This window comes from Dromiciops gliroides, chromosome 5 (assembly GCF_019393635.1).
Source record: "Dromiciops gliroides isolate mDroGli1 chromosome 5, mDroGli1.pri, whole genome shotgun sequence".
Taxonomy (NCBI): Eukaryota; Metazoa; Chordata; class Mammalia; order Microbiotheria; family Microbiotheriidae; genus Dromiciops; species Dromiciops gliroides.
Genome location: NC_057865.1, coordinates 37,919,477 through 37,938,844, shown reverse-complemented (window position 1 = coordinate 37,938,844; position 19,368 = coordinate 37,919,477). Strand labels below are relative to the sequence as shown.

Genomic DNA, 19,368 nt, shown 5'->3' with positions numbered 1-19,368 from the left:
TCACAATCCCCAAGTAGGATGCCAACAACCAATCTTGGGCTTTCACATTCTGGATGCTCTCTTTATATTTATTAGGTGGCTGAAAATGCCACAGAGAGATGAGTGGTGAATTGAGATGAGGAGAGAGGGATCTCATTCTGAGAAATGTTGAATGTTGAATTCTGAACATGTGTGCTTGGCATATATTCTGTTACTGTAAACCTTTAGACTTGTTTATTTTCTGAAACCTTTGCTAAGAAAAAAAAAAAGGAGAAATTTGTTCCTCTGGGAGTTTGGTTTTATAATGAAAATAGACTAAGTATGAGGGAAAGTCATTCCCTCTTCCATTATAAGTTGGCACCTTCTTGGAAACTGATCATTTTACACAGCTGTCTAGAACGCTGACAGGTTCCGTGGTTTTCCGATCTGTGAGGCTGAACTGCCAAGCACTGTAGTGCACCAGTGTTCAATCTGAAGCATTTTTAAAGCAATTCTTATCCACCAAGGCTACAAGCAGAGGCCTGACAAAGATTGAGGGACTTGTGGGGATGTTTGGGCACAAGAGAATAGAGACCAAAGTCTGTGTGACTAAACCAGTGATTTGTTACGGGGTCAGGAACTTCTAGTGTGGAAACTCCCTCCACTGGTCCAGATCGGCCACCCTTCAGTAACTGTCCCATAGAACTGTAAGGAGTTCCGCAGCTTGGGCCTTGAATGTCTTGGTTGCACACTTTCATTCCATCCTTCCTTCTGCTAGAGCCCTTCTTCACCCTGAAACCAGGCCTGCTGCTGGGGACTCCCTTTCCTCCCTTTCCTCCCTTCCCAATCTCCGCTATGTCCTCTCCTCCAGGTCCCCTTTCCCCTTGGAAGCCTTGCCAAAAACTCAACCCGGGATTATTTGGCAGCTGTCTGGCTCAGACTCACACGCTGCACTGACCTAACGGGGCAGCACCACAGGTCTGTGCTCTGACATCTAATGCCTCCCTGTGGCAAGACCAGGCTTTCAATTTTCATTTGTGGCCATTGGGTGGTACAGTGGATGGGGCACCAGGTGGGAAGTCAGCAAGACCTGAGTTCAAATCCAGCCTCAGATACTTCCTAGCTTTGTGACCCTGAACCACTGTTTGCCTAAGTTTCCTCATCTGTAAAATGTGGATAATAACAGCTCCCAGGGTTGTTGCCACAAAATAAGATAATAATTTTAATGTACTCAGCACAGTGCCTGCCTCTCATGAAGTGCTGAATAAATATTAGTTATTATTATTATTTTTGATCCTCTATAACTGTCTCCACATTCTTATCTGAACCTTCTCCTCAAGCCTACCATGCCATGCCCTGTTACCCGAGATGACCTCATACTTCACTAAGAAAACAGAGGCTTCCTTCTTTTCTCCTTTATATTGCATAACCCCCGACATTCCCCCCCCCCATTCTCCCCTCTGATAATGGGTTGCCCTTGACAAGGCCAAGCCCTTATTTGCACCCGCTCCACTCTTTGCTGCCTCGGCGGCTGTTGACCACCCTCTTCTCCCAGATAGTCTCTCTGGGGTTTTGTCCTGCTCTTCCCTCCATACCTGTCATATCACAGCCCATAACCTTGCAGGAACCTCAGCACTCTGACCTGGGCCTTATCTTTTCTTGCTTTATCATCTTGGTGATTGCTGGCATTTCATGATTATCTCTTCCGTCCAAACGCAGCTCAAGGGCTGCCTTCTGCAGCAAGCATGTGATCTCCTCAACTGCTAGTTTCCCCTTCTCTTGGATTTAACTATTTTTGCCAATATATGTATTTGTTCTCTTTATCTACATTCTGCAGATGGTTGTATAGAAGCTCTCTGCGATCATTTGTTATATTTGTAGCTCTAGCACTTAGCAGGGAGCCGGAGTATAATTGGTCAAAGGATTTGTTGATCGATCCTTATTCATATACCTTCTAGATCTTTGCATCTGACCTGGCCATTGCTTCTCCAGAGCATTGTTCTACATCACCTATTGCCTTTTTCAGATGGGATGTCCTGCCTGCATCTCAGGCTGAATCCATAGAAAACAATTGATTAACCTTCTATGCAAACCCACCCTCTTCCAAACTTCCTTATTTGACAGTGGGTTTCAACACTTCCAGTCATGCAAGTTGACAACCACCATCAATTGCCAAATCTTGTCATATCTGTCTCCACGATATCTCATCTGCCATCTCTTGCCACCTTCCTAGTTCAGGACCTAATCACCTCTTGCCTTGACTCCTGACTATAGAGGCAGCTGATGGTGAGGTAGAGAGACCTGAGTTTGAATCCAGCCCCAGTAGCTTACTAGCTGTGTGATCCTGGGTAAGTCACTTTACCTTCTGCCTCAGTTTCCTCAACTGTAAAATAGGAAAGCAATAGCACTTTATCTCCCAAGGTTATTGTGAGGGTCAAAGGAGATATTAGCTGTCAAAAGCACATAGCACATAGTAGGTGCTCAATAAATGTTTATTCCCTTCCCTCCCCTATTGAAATAGTTTTTTGGGCCTCCTTGCCTTCAATCTTTACCCATTCCAGTTCCCCCTTCACATGGCTGACAAGTGATAGTCCCCAAGTGGACGTCTGATCATGTCATTTCTTATCAGTAAACTCTGCCCGGCAGGCTCCCTACTTACTTCTATAACCACCAGGTTCTCTGTTTAGCTATCAAAACCCTGAGCTACCTTTGTCCTTTAGTGCCCCAGACAATTGTGTCCCTGTCTGCCTTTCCAGACTATTTATTGCCCATCACTCTACTCTGTCTGCCACCTCACCAGACTGATCTTCAGTCCCTGTTCAAGCTTCCCCTTGGATAGCAGACATTTTCTGATGCCCCAGCTGCTCTTCCTGCCTACATCACCATCTCTCTTTTGTGTTGTCTTACTTGAGGTCTGAGCTTCTCAGATGTATCTTATCCCTAGCATCGGCCACAACTCCTGCCCCATAGGAGGCTGTTAATAAAATGCTTGTTGATGAATTGATTCCTGATGCTAAGACCAGCCCAACATCCCTGATGCCTTTCTTGAGGCAAAATATAGTGAAGTTAAATTTGATAATTCCTAAAGGCAGAGAAGAAAAGCAGTGTTTTCATGGAAAACTTTTTTTTTTTTGGCCTGTCTATAAACAACAGCAATAATCTTCATCTGAGCTGGTAAGCATTTTTTTTTCAAGTATTCTATTAAAAAAAAATCTGTGTGCAAAAGGAAATGAGATTTAGCTTTTAAACTTGTTACTTACTAAGAGAAACGCAGGGGGAAAATCTGTAATTCATTTCTATTTATAGCTGTGGTTTTTATGACTCTGCTCATTTTATAGATTTTTGGCCGGTGTAGATATAGATGAGCTATAATAGTGAGAAACTGAATCGTGTCCATTATAATCAATGTGATGAATTCAAAGTTGAATCCAGAATGAGAGAAGTGAATAGTGACAGTGAGGTTGTGTTGAAAATCAAGGAATTAAACTGTTGCCAACGCCTCTTTTGGAAATGGCCGGGAATTAGCGTAGTGAGCCATGTGAAACTTAGATCGGGACGTGTTTAAGGAGAAACACATGCCCTTTTATTAGGGCCGTGAAACAAACTCTTTCAGTCCTAGTTTAGTTGGGTGTCTGGATTTAATTGTCAGGATTAATAAATCACAGCTGCAAATGTTAAATTCCTGGCATGATTCTTGATTCAACAGTTTCCCCCTTGTCTCTTATGTTCCAGATTGATTGCTCACATTATGCTGGGAGCCGGCTGTAAACTCATTCTTCTCCTCTTGTGCCATCAAGTTATTGCCTTGGAAGGGCATACTGAAGGACATTATGTCGCTGCTATCTATGAACATCCGTCAGTGCTGAGTCCCGACCCTACGGTCCTTACGGATCGAGAGTCAGCATTGGGACTAATGAACCAGAACCTAGATCTGTATGAAGAACAAATAGAGGCTTCGGCAAAGGAGGTGAGAAAACATTTGTCCAGCCATTGAGCCCATGGGAACATGCTGCTTTTGGGGCAGGGTCACTACAGGTGTCTTCTGGTTGGAGGTTGGACAACACGATCCTTTGCAAGCAAGCATTGGTATCTTCCAAAGATAGCTCAGGGAATTGAGGCTGGGATCACCTACCCATGATCACCCAAAGTATCAGAACTGAGATTCAAAGCAATGTCTCCCGACTCCATGCCTAGGGCTCCACCAACCAGGCCGCAGTGCTTCTTCTTTTTTTTTTTTTTTAGTGAGGCAATTGGGGTTAAGTGACTTGTCCAGGGTCACACAGCTAGTAAGTGTTAAATGTCTAAGGCCGGATTTGAACTCAGGTACTCCTGACTCCAGGGCCAGTGCTCTATCCACTGTGCCACCTAGCTGCCCCCCACACTGCTTCTTAAACAGATGAACCAAACCAGACCAACCTTTTAAGTCAATCGAGCCAAATGTTAATATCATCTTCATTATGTCTTAAGACATTCAAAAATTACACGGAAAGGTAATCATTCTCAGCCAGTTTGTTGCCTTCAGACGATTAGACACAAAATTCTGGGCACCATATTTAAAAGAAAATGAATCATCTCAGTCCTTGAGCAGTTCACAGAACAAACTAATTGAGGTAGGCCTGTGCTCAGATCTACAAAAGGAAACATATGTACCCACTTTGCAAAGACCCTACCCAGGAGGGTGGGTAGAGAAAGAAATCTACTCGCTTGGGGCACAGAAAAGGAAATTGTTTTGTTTTGTTTGTCAGATGTTACTATAAGGATAAGTCTTGTAAGGAAACACATTTAAAGCAAAACTAAAGGCTTTGAATCTAGTTATAAATTTCTCAAACTGAGCAGGTGATTAAGAGGCCTTCGGGTGGTTAGCTGCATCTGATAGCCATCAGTCAAAGGGGCATGGATAGCGATAGGCACAGGGATAGTTTTTCTTCCAAGGGCAACCTTAAGAGCTAAAGTATCAAGGGGCCCTTTTCAAATGCTGCAGAAGTGCCCTAAGTGATAACCCGGGACTATTTAGCCGTCTGGCTCAATTCAAGGAATCAAGAAGGATGTTCGTGGAGGAACAATATCCAAAAGAACTAGTGGTTTAGTGGGAAGGGTTCAGGGCCTGGGTTTGAATCTACTTTCCTTGGCATTTGTATGATCCTAGGAGAGCCACTGCAGCTTCTTCATCTGCAAAATGACAATAACAATACTTGCCCTAAAGGTTTGTTGTCAGAAGCAGCTGAAGTCATGTTTTTTAAAAAGCACTTTGCAAAATGTCAGCCCTTTGTTATTCACCACATTGGTCCGTCTATTTATATCTTTACCCAGAGGCCAAAAAAACAAAGGGATTAAAATGATTCATGGAGGGGAGCATCTTTAGTGCTTTGCTGCTATGGCTTGGCTCATCTACTCAGAAAAAGGAGACTCTTTGTTATTATACCTGGTTAATGTTTAATCCTGGCTTTCCCATTGTATATGGGAGAGCAGGGGCTGCTGGTTTTTGTCTTGCTTTGTTTATCAAAAGCTTAGCACAGTGCCTACTTGGTATTTAGTAGGTGCTTAATAGATGCTCTTGTTGACTTGGTTCCCTGTCCAATTTCTTACTCTGCTTAGAAAATGAAAGCTCATTTTTTTAAATCATAAAAGTATTTTATTATTTTGCAGTTCCATATAAAGATAGTTTTCAACATTTGTTTTCATAAGATTTTTAGTTCCAAATTTTTCTCCCTCCTTCCATTCCCTCCTCCCTCCCCAAGACAGAAAGCAGTCTGATATAGGTTATATATGTACAATCACAGTAAACATACTTCTGCATTAGTCATGTTGTGAAAGAAGAATAAGAACACCAGGGGAAAAACTTCAAAAAAGAAAAAAACAACAACTAAAAACTAGAAACAGTCTGGTTCAATCTACATTCAGAATCCACAGGCTGTTTTTTTCTGGATGTGGAGAACATTTTCCATCATGAGGTCTTTGGAATGGTCTTGGATCATTGCACTGCTGAGAAGAGCCAAGTCTATCACAGCTGATCATCACACACTGTTGCTGTTACTGTGTACAATGTTCTCCTGGTTCTGGTCACTTCACTCAGCATCAGTCCACTTAAGTCTTTCCAGGTTTCTCCGAAATCCGTTTGTAGATTGTTTCTTACAGCACAACAGTATTCCAATACAGTTATATAGCACAACCTGTTCAGCCATTCCCCAATTGATGGGCATTCCCTCAATTTCCAATTCTTTGCCACCACAAAAAGAGCAACTATAAGTATTTTTATACATGTGGGTCCTTTTCCCTTTTTTATGATCTCTTTGGGAAAAAAAACCTAATAGTGGAATTGCTGGGTCAAAGGGTATGCACAGCCTTATAGCCCTTTGGGCATAGTTCCATATTGCTCTCCAGAATGGTTGGATCAGTTCACAGCTCTACCAACAATGCATTAGTGTCCCAATTTTTCTACAGCTTCTCCAACATTTATTTTTCCTTTTTTGTCATATTAGCCGATCTCATAGGTGCCAGTGGTTCCCTCAGAGTTGTTTTAATTTGCATCTCTCTAATCAATAGAGATTTAGAGCGTTTTTTCATATGGCAATAGATAGCTTTGATTTCTTCATCTGAAAACTGCCTGTTTATATCCTTTGACCATTTCTCAATTGGGGACTGACTTGCACTTATAAATTTGATTTAATAAATAAATTTAATAAATAAATAAGATTTAGTTCCCTATATATTTTAGAAATGAGGCCTTTATCAGAAGCACTGGCTGTAAAATTGTTCCCCAGCTTTCTGCTTCCCTTCTAATTCTGGCTGCATCGCTTCTGTGCAAGCTCCTTTTAATATTAGCCTGAGCAAAACATAATTTGGTGGTGATTTTGCCATGAAAATAATAATCCACTTCAAGCTGAAATGCCTTCTGACTTATCTGCTGTTTTAGATTATTCTTGACTTAGCCCCCCTCCTCCCTTGACCCCACATTGGTCCCCAAAGTCAAGAACTGAGATAAGGAAGGTTGCCCCCGTTCCTCCTGATCTCTTTCGGCAGAGGCACTCCCTGGGAGTCCCAGACCTTCTGAACTAGAGACTTGTGTCTCTGCTGATGCAGGGCAGGGCTTCTGGGTCGGTCTGGGCTCTTAAGAGAATTCTGCGGTCTCCAGATAGGGAGGTACGGTTCCTGAGCATCCTCACAATGTAGATGCTTCTTTCCTCATGTGACAGCTGTCAGCACCATTCGGGCCTTTTCTCTGACCACAGACTGCATCCTGACATTCTGATTCACAGGGCGTGCAGATTATTGTATTCCCCGAAGACGGCATTCATGGCTTCAACTTCACCAGAGATTCTATTTACCCATTTCTGGACTTTCTTCCACCCCTGCAGTCTGGGAAGTGGAACCCATGCCTGGAGCCCCGGAAGTTCAGGGACACGGAGGTGGGCATTACAGGTTTGCTTCTTCTAATCTTTTTTTTTTTTTTCTGGTGAGGCAATTGGAGTTAAGTGACTTGCCCAGGGTCACACAGCTAGTAAGTGTTAAGTGTCTGAGGCCAGATCTGAACTCGGGTCCTTCTGACTCCACTGCGCCACCTAGCGGCCCCAGGTTTGCCTCTTCTAAAAGCAGAGTGGATAGAACGAAGGTCAATTGCGGGATAAGAAGCAAGCACAGAAATTCCAGAAACCCCATGAGAACTTTTGGGGGCGTTGTGAAGATTACTCACCTAAGATCATGAACTAAGTCAAAATCCAGGAAATGTTTTTTAAAAATGTTCACTTACTGATATTTCTTCATTCCTTAAGATCCAAAAATGCATTACTGGAAATCCCTCATTGTCCCTGACATGTACTAGACATTCGATAAATGGGGAGAATTATCGATAGGTGATTCAACAGGTGTTTATAAAGTATATGACATGGGGCTAGGTGCTGTGGGAGATACATTACTGAGCTAAGATAAAATCTCTGCCATCAAAGAGTTTGCCATCCCACGGGGAGAAACGGTACAATCAATAACTGCTCTGGCAAGGTCGCATGATCAATGCATTAGAGAGTTACAAAACCAAGTGATTCCCAGGGGGGATTCCAGCAGTGGTTTTGTTTGTTTGTTTTGTGTTAAGAAAAGACGTTTTGGAATCGAAGTTGAAGGGGAATCCCTAAATCATTTAATCCAATCCAGACCTGAAAAAGAGTCTGAGATCTTCTCCATTTCTGACAAATGGCAGTTGCATGAAGGAGGGATTGAGACAGGGAAGGAGGGGGGATGGGAGAACCTGCTGAGAGATTCTTGCCATGGTCCAGATGAGGGTAGGGTAATAATGACACCTGCCATTTACATAACACTTTTGTAGTCCACTAAGTGTTTTAAGTACATTCATTCATCCATCCTTACAACCACCTTGGGAGGTGGGTACTTGGAGCATCACTCCCATTTTACATGGGAAGAGACTGAATCTCAGAGATGTCAAGCCGCTTGTCCCAAATCACTAGCCAGACAAACAAAAGGATGGATGGACATACAGAAGAATGGATGGACTGACAGACAGGATGGACAGAGAAAAAAGATAAAGATACATAGGTGGATAGAGTATTTCTTAAGCCCCTGCTGTGTCAGGCACTATGCTGCCATAAAGCAAAGGAGAGTTCTCATTGGCCCTCTGCCTCACGCCTCCCCTCTTTGCAATCCATTCTCCATAGAGTTGCCAAAGTGATTTTGCCAAAGTTGTGGGCCTCACTCTTCTGCTCAATAACCCTCCTTGGCTCCCTATTACAACCAGTTCTTTGGCTTCCTGCAATCCGGTCCCTCACTCCCCTTCCAGTTGTCTTATACTTTACCTTTGTCTCTATACTGTACAATTGATCGACCGTGGTCTGCTAGATGATCCTGGCATGAGATGGTCCATTTCCTGATGTCCCCTAGGCTTGGACCACTCTGCCTCTTGCCCTCCACCTCTTGGTAGGCCTGTGTTCCTTCCAGTGCCATCTTGTGTTGGCCATTCCCAGCCTCTTCCCCTTCTGTACATACCTGTTTCTTTATGTGTTTGTCTGCCCCATCAGACTGTGAGTTCTTGGAGGCCAGGGATGGTTTTGTACCTTTCTTTGTATTCCCAGCTCAGGGTCCCATACCTTGTGAGTGCTTACGACGTGCTTGTTAACTGACTTAGGGGAAGGTGGCGGAAAAGCTGAATTAAGTTTTTTCAGGTTTTTTAGCCTTCATATACCATGGACCATTGGTCTTTCTCCACCAAAGTCTCCTCTGATGCCTTATCTGTGCAAGGAGGTGACCCTCTTCTCTCGAAGACAGTAGAGAAAAAGCTTTCTATTGCTACCAAGCTCAAAGCACTTGGAGTAGAGTGTGGAAAAGCGATTCTTTCCCGTGGCCAGCCTAGCAAAGTTCAGGAAACTCAGAACTGGAGAGGAAGCCCTAGATAAGGTGGTTTTGGCCCCAACTGTGCCAATGATATGCAAGGATGGCTCGTGCTTTTCCCTGGTGAAGGGAGCACCCTGGTGAGATCTCAGATCTCCTGGGGTTAAAACATATAGTATTCTGACATGTGAATTTCAGACTAATTAAATTTTATAGAAATGTGTTGTAAGAATCTTGAAGTGACAAGTTTCCCTTCACTTTGTGACATATTGCCCCATGCTGTCTTTTTTCATTTAAATCCAGGTAGTTATCAAGTCCTATTGATTTTATGTCTGAAATTTCTCTAACCCCCATCCCCATCTTTCTCCTGCTTTTTCTCCTTTCCTACGGACATCACCCTTAAGCTCTCATTACCTGTCCCTTAAACTACTATGATGGGGGTATGGGCTGGATGTCTGGCTTCTTTGATGTACAGGTAAGATGATGTAGAAAACTCCCAAATGAGATAATGCCCCATATCAAATCATGTCTGCACCTCCTCTGTAACTTAGAGCCTTGGAGAATTGCACCAAGAAGTGATTTCTTTGATAATCACAAAGCTGTGTGTGTCATGTGTCTGAGATGGGGCTGGAACAAAGGTCTTCATAACTTTGGGGGTTGGCTCTCCTCCCACTATGCTGTGGTGCTTTATAAAGCATCTCCTCCCCTCCAGTAGGATCTGTCTCCTGCACACTGATGTCAGGCTAGCTTTAGCCCTCATGGGTCCCATCCTGTCATTCCTCCCCCCCCCCCCAGCCCCAAACATTTTCTCTCAGGCTTTCTACTGCTTATGCCCTGAGTTCAGACTCTAACTTGGTGTTCAAAGACCCTGCAATCTTCTCCGAACTCTGGAGTTTGGGTTTCTGTGACTCCCTTCACGTGTCCCACGCTCTGCTTGCTTATCCCAAAGACATCTTGTGCCTTCCCATCTCCTGTTCTCTGTGCAGTTCCATACACCTGAAATGCAATGCCCCCCCCTATAGCTGCCACTTGACATTTTACCCATCCTGTAAGGTTGGAAAAAGGAAATGCATCTTCCTGATAGATCACCATGTGATCTCTCAGTGAAAAAGATTCTACCGTTTGCCTTTGGACTTTCGAAGCATTTCATTTGTCTCTTTACAATGGATAGACTCTTCTTGTTCAGTTGTTCAGTTCTGTCTGACTTCATGTGATCCTATGGACTTTGTTCATGGGCCTTTTTGGGCAAAGATACTAGAGTGGTTTGCCATTTTCTTCTCCCATTTTACAGATAAGGAACTGAAGCAAATAGGGGTGTTAAGTGACTTGCCCAGGGTCACACAGCTAGTAAGTGTCTGAGGCCAGATTTGAATTCAGATCTTCCTGACTCCAGGGCCAGTGCTCTATCCACTGTGCCACCTAGCTGCCCTGATCGGTTTCTTTATACATGGAAGCCAGTGACAGGTAACATACACCGATACGCTCCATATTTATTTCTTATTTGTCAATCTGGTTTTCTAGGTCCTCCAGCGTCTGAGTTGTTTGGCCATCAAGGGCCAAATGTACCTGGTGGCTAACATGGGAACCAAACAGCCCTGTAACAGTAGTGACCCCCAGTGCCCCTCTGATGGACGATACCACTTTAATACTAACATCGTGTTCAGTGATAATGGCACCTTAGTCGCCAGCTATCGCAAACAAAACCTCTATTTTGAATATGCTTTTGATACTCCTTCTGAAGTTGACCATAGCACCTTTGATACCCCTTTTGCCGGCAAATTTGGCATTTTTACTTGCTTTGATATATTGTTCTTCGAGCCTGCCGTGAGCCTTGTGAGAGACTATGCAGTGAAACATATTGTGTATCCGGCCGCATGGATGAACCAGCTCCCGCTGCTAGCAGGTATTGAATTCCAACAAGGTTTTGCCGTCGCTTTCAATGTCAATGTTCTGGCTGCAAACCTCCACCACCCATCCTTTGGCATGACAGGCAGTGGCATACATACTCCTCAGAAGTCTTTTTGGTACCATGATATGGAAAGCTCTGAAGGCAGACTGATAATAGCCCACATCCCTAAGAATCCAACAGGTGCAGGCCTCCTGTGGAATGGCACGGGTAGAAGCGATGAGTCCCCCAGACAGCTCTGTGAGAAGGACCCAGATGCTCACTGCAGTGAGCCCCCAAAATGGAGCCATGAGATGCCCCCTTCATTTCACTCCGAGATGATGTATGACAACTTCACTCTCGTACCCGTTTGGGAAAAGCAGGGCAGCCTCCGGGTCTGTGCCAATTCCCTCTGTTGTTATTTGGATTATCAGAGGCACACTTTATCCAGTGACTTATACGCTCTTGGTGTCTTTGATGCGCTTCACACGGTACACGGCACCTACTACGTTCAAGCATGTGCCCTGGTGAAATGTGGCGGCCCCCATTTTGAGACCTGTGGACACGAGATAACACATGCTACTGATACTTTTGACTTTCACCTCTGGGGAAATTTCAGTACCTCCTTTGTGTATCCACTGTTGTTGACTTCTGGAATGACGCTGGAATCCCCAGGCCAACTGGGCTGGGAAGGCAACTACTATTTCATGAGGAAAAATCAGTTGTCTTCGGGCTTGGTGACAGCTGCTTTGTATGGACGCTGGTATGAGAGGGATTAGTGGAACCAACCATTCCACTGGGTGGGTACGAGGTTTGTGCTGTGGGACCTATTTATCGGTGTTCAAAATGGAAAATGAAAATCATCCTCATCATTCTTTGGAGCTCAAGGGGACAGGTGGATATCAACTGAGTCCTAGGCTGCTGCTGCACCCAATGATATAAGCCACAGAGATGCCTGCCCCTAAGGCAGTGTCTCCTTTCTGTTCTACCGAGATGTCAATTGGTACCATGGAAAGAAGTAGTATCATGAGTAGATCCCCTTGGTTCCATTTCTTTTAAACATGAATTCCAGAGACAGTTTCAAGTAACTTGCGATCAATTTTTAATGTCCTTTGAAAGCTACTGTTGTTTATTAAAACCAAAACGAGCACCATTTTCTCATGCACAACCACAAAGCAGCATTTTGGCTTTTTTTTTTTTTGGTCATATTATTAGCTGATGCACTCAAATAAAATTATTTTAGAATCTTAGAATGTTTCTTCAGGTAATGAACAAACATGGAATGTGTACTCTTGGTTTCCAGAGAGCCCCTGTAGACATCTCCTACATGGGCTGAAATAGAGCTGCAGAGATGCCACCCCCAGGGTAATAGCAGCTGTATCAAAAGTGGGCACGTAAAATGTTGTTGAATAAAAACAAAAACACAGCACAGGGTTTCTTCACATCCATGTGTTTCTCGGGAAGAAGGATGTATGAGGAAAGACCTGACGTCATGAAACTTAAAACTGCAGCGTCATGAGGGGGGAAAGAGGTAGTGGGATGAGCAGGGAGGAGCCATGGGCAGAGAGAAGTGTGAGAACTGTGCCTTCGGGGTTTGCTTTCCTCAGAGGCTTCTGATGCCTCGAACAAATCACTTAGCGGGTTTTTTTTACAGATGGTTTGCAATTGCCCAGCTCCCTGAATGGAATTATCCTGATGTAATTCAATCACTAGCCCCTGACAGAAGCATCACTTTCTTAAAGAAGCCATGCAAGGTTGAGATTTGAGATAGTTGCAGGGGTTGGGGATGCCAAGAACTTTCGGCAGTTATAAAATTGAAGCTTTTGCTATAACATTTAATAAATAATAAATTTTATGTGTGAAAATGTTTAAAAACATTTCTTCTTTATTATTGTGGTGAAAGTTTTCAATGCCATTTGAAAAAAATTTTTAATCCTATACCTAATAAATGTTTTTTTGTTTTGTTTTGTTTTGTTTTGCAGGGCAGTGAGGGTTAAGTGACTTGCCCAGGGTCACACAGCTAGTAAGTGTCAAGTGTCTGAGGCCTGATTTGAACTCAGGTCCTCCTGAATCCAGGGCTGGCGCTTTATCCACTGCTCCACCTAGCTGCCCCTCTAATAAATGTTTAAATTGAATGATTCCAGATTATTAGTTGAGGGAAAATGATTATCTTACTCTACTTGGATATAGAATGGCTTAGTATCCACTTCCTTCTCCAGTTCATCTTACAGATGAGGAAACTGAGGCAAACAGGATTAAGTGACTTGCCCAGGGTCACACAGATAGCAAGTGTCAGGTTTTCCTGAGTCTAGGGCCTGCATTCTATCCACTAAGCCACTTAGCTGCCCTAGACTAGTAGAATACCCTGGAAGGTGGGGTGGGTGGGTGAGCTTAGGAGTAGGGTTGTCATCGTTTGTTCTGGAAGACCACCATGACATTGGGGATGATGTCATGACTTGCACTGAATTGGATTTAAGTGAGGAAGGTCTATGCAAAGTTACCATCCTCATATTCTTCTGGGTCCAGTGGCACGATATACATTAGGATGACTGGATGTCATCCCAGATGTTTAAGGCAATTGGGGTTGTGACTTGTCTAGGGTCACAAAGCTAATAAGAGTCTGAGGTGAGATTTGCACTCAGATCCTCCCAACTTCAGGGTCTGAGCTCTACCCACTGCGCAACCTAGCTGCCCCTTGGAGTAGAGGCTGTTAAATGTAAAGGCCTGGACTGTTTCTAGAAAGGACTAGACACCCCACACTCCCCGGGTTCTCCCAGGGGTGAGTGGTTGGCCCAAGTTGGCCTTGGGCTAGTGGTGATCCTGGAGGAATCAGGGCACTGTCAGCTCAGATGCAAGACACACTGTTGAGGCAGAAGGGTATATCTGAACTGGATCAGGTCCTTCTTTGGGAGGTGGGCTCATGAGTAACTTAGGGAGTCCCTGAAGTCATCCCACAATGCCCACAGGCAAGGTGCTGGCCAGAGCAAAGCAGATGACCCAGGAAGTCACATTCTTCCCTCCTTCCTCCCTGACCCATGGTTCACCTGGCTTTAGGGAGTGGGGATAGATGGATAAGCAGACAATCAAGAGATTGCCTTCAGCATGGCTCTGATCGGCAGCATGGCGAATGCCCAGGGACCCTTTGAGCTGCTGGGATGCGTGTGGACTCTGAGGTTGCCCACTCAACACTCTCGTCTACATTTCTAAACTGAAATGCACATGGCTGTTTCACCCATGGCCCTGGGACTGCCACTGAAAACCATAAGACCTGTGGTACCAATGGAACTTGTTTAAATGAGCACTGTCCCCAGAAGAGGTGGAACTTTATTCCAGTTTCCTGATGATTTAGAAATAACAGCTCATCAATTAAAAAATGGGGACTATGTATATTCTTAAATTGTGGGTCAGGACTCCATATAACTGAATGGGGGGGGTCAAGAAAAATTTGGCAAACAGTACGTATACCTATTCTATATACCTACATGCCCAGGGTTGTGTAAAACAACTAGTTCTTAACTGTTTTTGTGCTATGGACCCCACTGGCAATCTGGTGAAGCCTGACGCTAAGGTGGTTTGTTGCCCTGAATTAAATACTACAATTTAGAGGCTGGTGAAAATAAAGCTGTAACTTTTGTTTGTTTTTCCCCATTCAAATTCATGGATTACCTTAGAATCTATCCATGTAGCCTAGTTTAAGAATGCCATAGCTAATCTAGCCCTATCATATCGCAGATGAGAAGACTAAGGAATGAAGACTTTGGCTTGCCCAGCATCACACATTTAACAGCAGATTCATAATTTGAACTCAGATTCTGTGACTCCATGTCCAGTATTCAAATTCCCTGCTGCCTTCACTATTTTAAAATGATTTATTTAAAAGTTAACACTGAGTATCAATACAACTCAACATGCTTATTATCTATGTTTGAATGACAAACTTTTCAATCACTCTCCCCAAGTGAGAATCATTGTACATTTCTTTTTCTTTTTCTTTTTTTTTTTCCAGGGCAATGAGGGTTAAGCGTCTTGCCCAGGGTCACACAGCTAGTAAATGTAAAGTGTCTAAGGTTGGATTTGAACTCAGGTCCTTCTGAATCCAGGGCCGGTGCTTTATCCACTGTGCCACCTAGCTGCCCCCTCATTGTACATTTCTAACAGTTCCTTATATATTTTTGGTATTAAATTTCCATCTGCTATAGAGACTAGGAGAGGGGCAGGACCTGAAATAACTGAAATTTGGGATAGGCAACTCCTGGATGAAGAATTCCTTCAACAAAAAACAGGTAAGCACCTTTCTGCAACCTGTAGTCTACATCAAGGGTTAAGGGATTTGCCTCGTTGTTGAGTCATTTCAGTGGTGTCCAACTCCTCCTGATGCTATTTGGGGTTTTCTTGGCAAAGATACTGGAGGGGTTTGTCATTTCCTTCTCCAGCTCATTTTATAGATGAGGCAACTAAAGCAAACAGGGTTAATTGACTTGGCCAGGGTCACACAGCTAGTGTTTGAAGCTGGATTTGAACTCATGAGGATGAGTCTTCCTGACTCTGTACACTATGGTGCTCCCTAGCTGCCCCCTACCTTGACCAGAATCACATAGTATGTGTCAAGAAGTAAGACCTGAAGCCAAGTTTTCCTGGCCCTGAGAGTGGCTCCCTCCACTTGACCATGTTGCCTTCTCTTTAATCTGCCATATGTATTTTTGTCAATGTTTTTTTTTTCTCTAATAAAAAATATTATTTATGTCACACACATTTTGAAAATTTTATAGTAGTGAATCAGCACATCTATTTTGTTCTAAAAATTCCTCATAGTTTTTGAAGAGGAAAAAACCCAACACATTTCCCTGTAACAAGAAACAAATTGTTTTGTTTTCCTCCAGTAAAATGTTTTAGGTGCTTAAGTCTGTTATCTAGCTGAAATTCAGGTGTAAGATGTGTCAATAAATTCATTTTCCACCAAATTGCCAACTAGTTTTCCCAAGGGACGTTTCTTAACTCATTTATTCCCGAGTTTTAATTTTCTTCAGATTTATCATGAATTTTGCTGTTTAGTTGGATGGTTTGTGCATATACCATATTCCATTTATGTTTTTCTTTAGTTCCCTGGTACTAGAGTTAGTTTTTATAACTTCTTTGTAATATATCTTAAAGCCATCTAGAAGTGGCAAGACTACCATCAGCCTTTCCAACCATCAAGCCATTGTTGCTCATTTCTTTTTCCATATAATTTCATTATGCTTTGAAGAATTCTATAAACTTCCTAGTGATTTGACTGGCATTGTATTAAATACATATATTAATTTGAGGACTGTCATTTTTATTATATTAAACCAACTCATTCATGAACACTGAACAGTCCTCCAAATATTTGTTTTCATCTATTACAGACATTATAGATTTCTAATTGTCATTATACAAGTCTTGCAAAATTTCTGGGCAGGTTAATCCCCAAATAGTTTATGGTTTTTGTTGTTATTATAAATGGTCTCTCTCTTCTTGTTCCCCCAATCTTTATTGCTGGTTAGATAAGAAAAAAATGATTCTTATGGGTTAAGCTTGTATCTTTCCTGAACTTATTGTTTCCATTAATTTCTTTGGTCGAGATGGTTGGATTTTTTAAGAGACTTTCTTTTCCCACTGGCAAATACTTTGGCCTCTTCATTTTCACTATTAATGTCAATACTTATTTCTTGTCCAACTATATGAAATAAAATCAGTTAAAGCAATCATCTTGGTTTTGAACCTGGTTTAAGTGAGAATGCTTCACTATGTCGTATTATGTTGACAGCTCATGGGAGATCTTTTGGTGTAGAGGAAAAACTCTCCCTACTTATTCCTTTTAGTGTTTTTCTTTTTAAACCATGAATGAACACTGGATTCTGTCAAAGGCTTTTTTCCGGCATTTCTCGCTATTACATGGTATTGTTTTATAGGTCTTTATTTATATGTTCCATTATACTGATAGTTTTTCAGCTGTTGAACCATCTTTTCTGTGTGAGGTATAAACCTTGCATTGGTCATGATGAAAACTTTGTAAATTTTTTTTTTAATAAACAGAAATCTATTTCTCTCCTATTCCATTTCTCTACCCTTTCCCCCACCTGATTGGAAAATTCCTTGTAAGAAACATGGACACTCAAGTAAAACAATTTCCCTTACTGGCTGTATTAAAAAAAAAGAAACAAAAACATTAGGTTTCCTTTTTGTACCCTGAATCCAGGGTAAAAGTGACTTGTGGGGGCAGCTAGGTGGTGCAGTGGATAAAGCACTGGCCCTGGACTCAGGAGGACCTGAGTTCAAATCGGGCCTCACACTTGCCACTTACTAGCTGTGTGACCCTGGGCAAGTCACTTAACCCTCATTGCCCCACAAAAAAAAAAAAAAAAACCCAAACAAAAAGTGACTTGTGTTTTTTTTTCCGTGGGTCAATGATGAAAGAAAGGTATGCTAGACTGGATTCTGGTAGTCTCACCAACCGACCTAGCTTCTGGGTCCCAGTCAGCTCTTTTCCCCAGCTCCTGTCCAGCCTTCTTGGCAAACTGATTTCGTTACACACAAGGAAGTTTCAGCTCGACTATTTTCCCCATTTTCTGTTGCAAGGGCAGTGCCCAGTCTTCTAGTCCCCCAGTGCCATAGTTTGAGAGTCATGGAGGACCAGTGCAGCTCACAGTTCTCTTTTTATCCTAATTCATGGCTTCTCTGTGTCTCCACCACAGGGTTTTTTGGCAGAAGGAAGTTCCTTCCTTGGCCAAAGCCCTAGAAACCTCAGAAATGTCTGTGTCATGCCTGCTCACTAACATTCTCAGGTCACCAAGTCTCCATGGAAATGACTCTGGGGTAGGAGTTACGTAAGGAATATTTCAAGTAATACTTGGATATTCTAAGATTCTGAAGTACTAGAAACATTAAACCCAGGAAAATATTTCATCCAATAAAGACACAATTCATAAACAACATTACAACATTTGTGCTCAATTAAAATACTACTTTCTAAAGAGCGGTCGGTGGCAATCTAAATTCTCAGTGGCTAACAAAAGAACAAAGCTCTGACTCTTGCTGAATTTTGACGTACATTCTATCCAAATGGACACATTACTTAGGGGCAAAATATGCCGAGATTTTGACATTTGAAAATAAAATTGGGCTGATGAACAAAAGGTCCTTGTGCAAGGCCAAGGTTTAAATGGCAACATTTAATACAAGGTAACAGTTTATGGTTGATCCAATCTGATTCAATAAGCATTTAATGATTACATTCCTATGGACAAAGCAGTTGGGAGGGTGCAGGGGAAACAAAGGCAGAATGAAAACAGTACCAGTCTTCAAGAAGTTTATTCTACTTGGGGGAAATAAAACATAAACAGATAAATTATGTGCAAGCAAGATAACTGGAAGAGGTCAATTAATATTCCTAACCAAAGACTTCCCCTGAGAAGTGGGTACCTTAGTGGGGCTTTCAAAGAGGTGGAACTGAGGAGGGAGTGCATTATAGGCACAGAGGACATCCTGTGCACAGTGATGAGGCAGAAAATGGTGTGCTCAGCTCAGGAAAAGGCAAGGAGGCCAATTTAGCTGGCATAATATAGGAAGGGCAGGCTGGACAGGAGGCAGGCGGGAACAGTCGAAAGTTCTTGAATAAGAGTTTCATGGTCAGATGTGCTTTAGGAAAACCATTCTGGCAGCTACGTGATGGATAAATTGAGAATATTGGAAATCTGAAGTCCACGTTAGAGGTTGTTGCAATGGTCCAGCCAAGAATTGATAGGGGCAGAAGGTATGAACTAGGGTGTAAGTGTAGTGAAAGTTGTGGAGGGAGAATGGACAAGACAAGCTTATAATTTATTGGCGACCACTCATTAGATATTTTAGACAGTTCAGCTAGAATTTTAGCCCTTAACATGTTTGACTGTGTGACTATGTGGGGTTTTCTTGCAAAGATACCAAAATACTTTGCCATTTCCTTCTCCAGCCCATTTTACAGATGAGGGAACTGAAGCAAACAGGGGTAAGTGACTTTGAGGGTCACACAGCTAGTATGTGTCTGAGGCCAGACTTGAACTCAGATCTATAGCCACTACCTAGCTGCCCACATACTAAGCACTTAAAAGTTTGTTGACTGAAGAATTAAAGAGTACCTAAGTCCAGGGTCATTGCCCCCAGGGAAGAAATGGAGTTAGGGACAAGTCTAACTA

General features: G+C 42.8%; 1 protein-coding gene across 3 annotated transcripts in view; it reads left to right on the top strand.

Annotated features, from left to right (window-relative positions):
• Nucleotides 1–13,053, top strand: part of BTD (biotinidase) — a 28,703-nt gene extending 15,650 nt beyond the window's left edge. For 2 of the 3 annotated variants that reach the window (XM_043965848.1, XM_043965850.1), the window contains exons 2-4: nt 3,691–3,925; nt 7,215–7,364; nt 10,813–13,053. In XM_043965848.1, the coding sequence (XP_043821783.1) occupies nt 3,691–3,925; nt 7,215–7,364; nt 10,813–11,955 (1,528 nt within the window). In that variant the 3' untranslated portion in view covers nt 11,956–13,053. Of the gene's footprint in view, nt 1–2,740; nt 3,133–3,690; nt 3,926–7,214; nt 7,365–10,812 lie in introns of those variants that run through there. The other variant, XM_043965849.1, reaches the window with a different exon arrangement.
• Nucleotides 13,054–19,368: the final 6,315 nt, after the last annotated feature.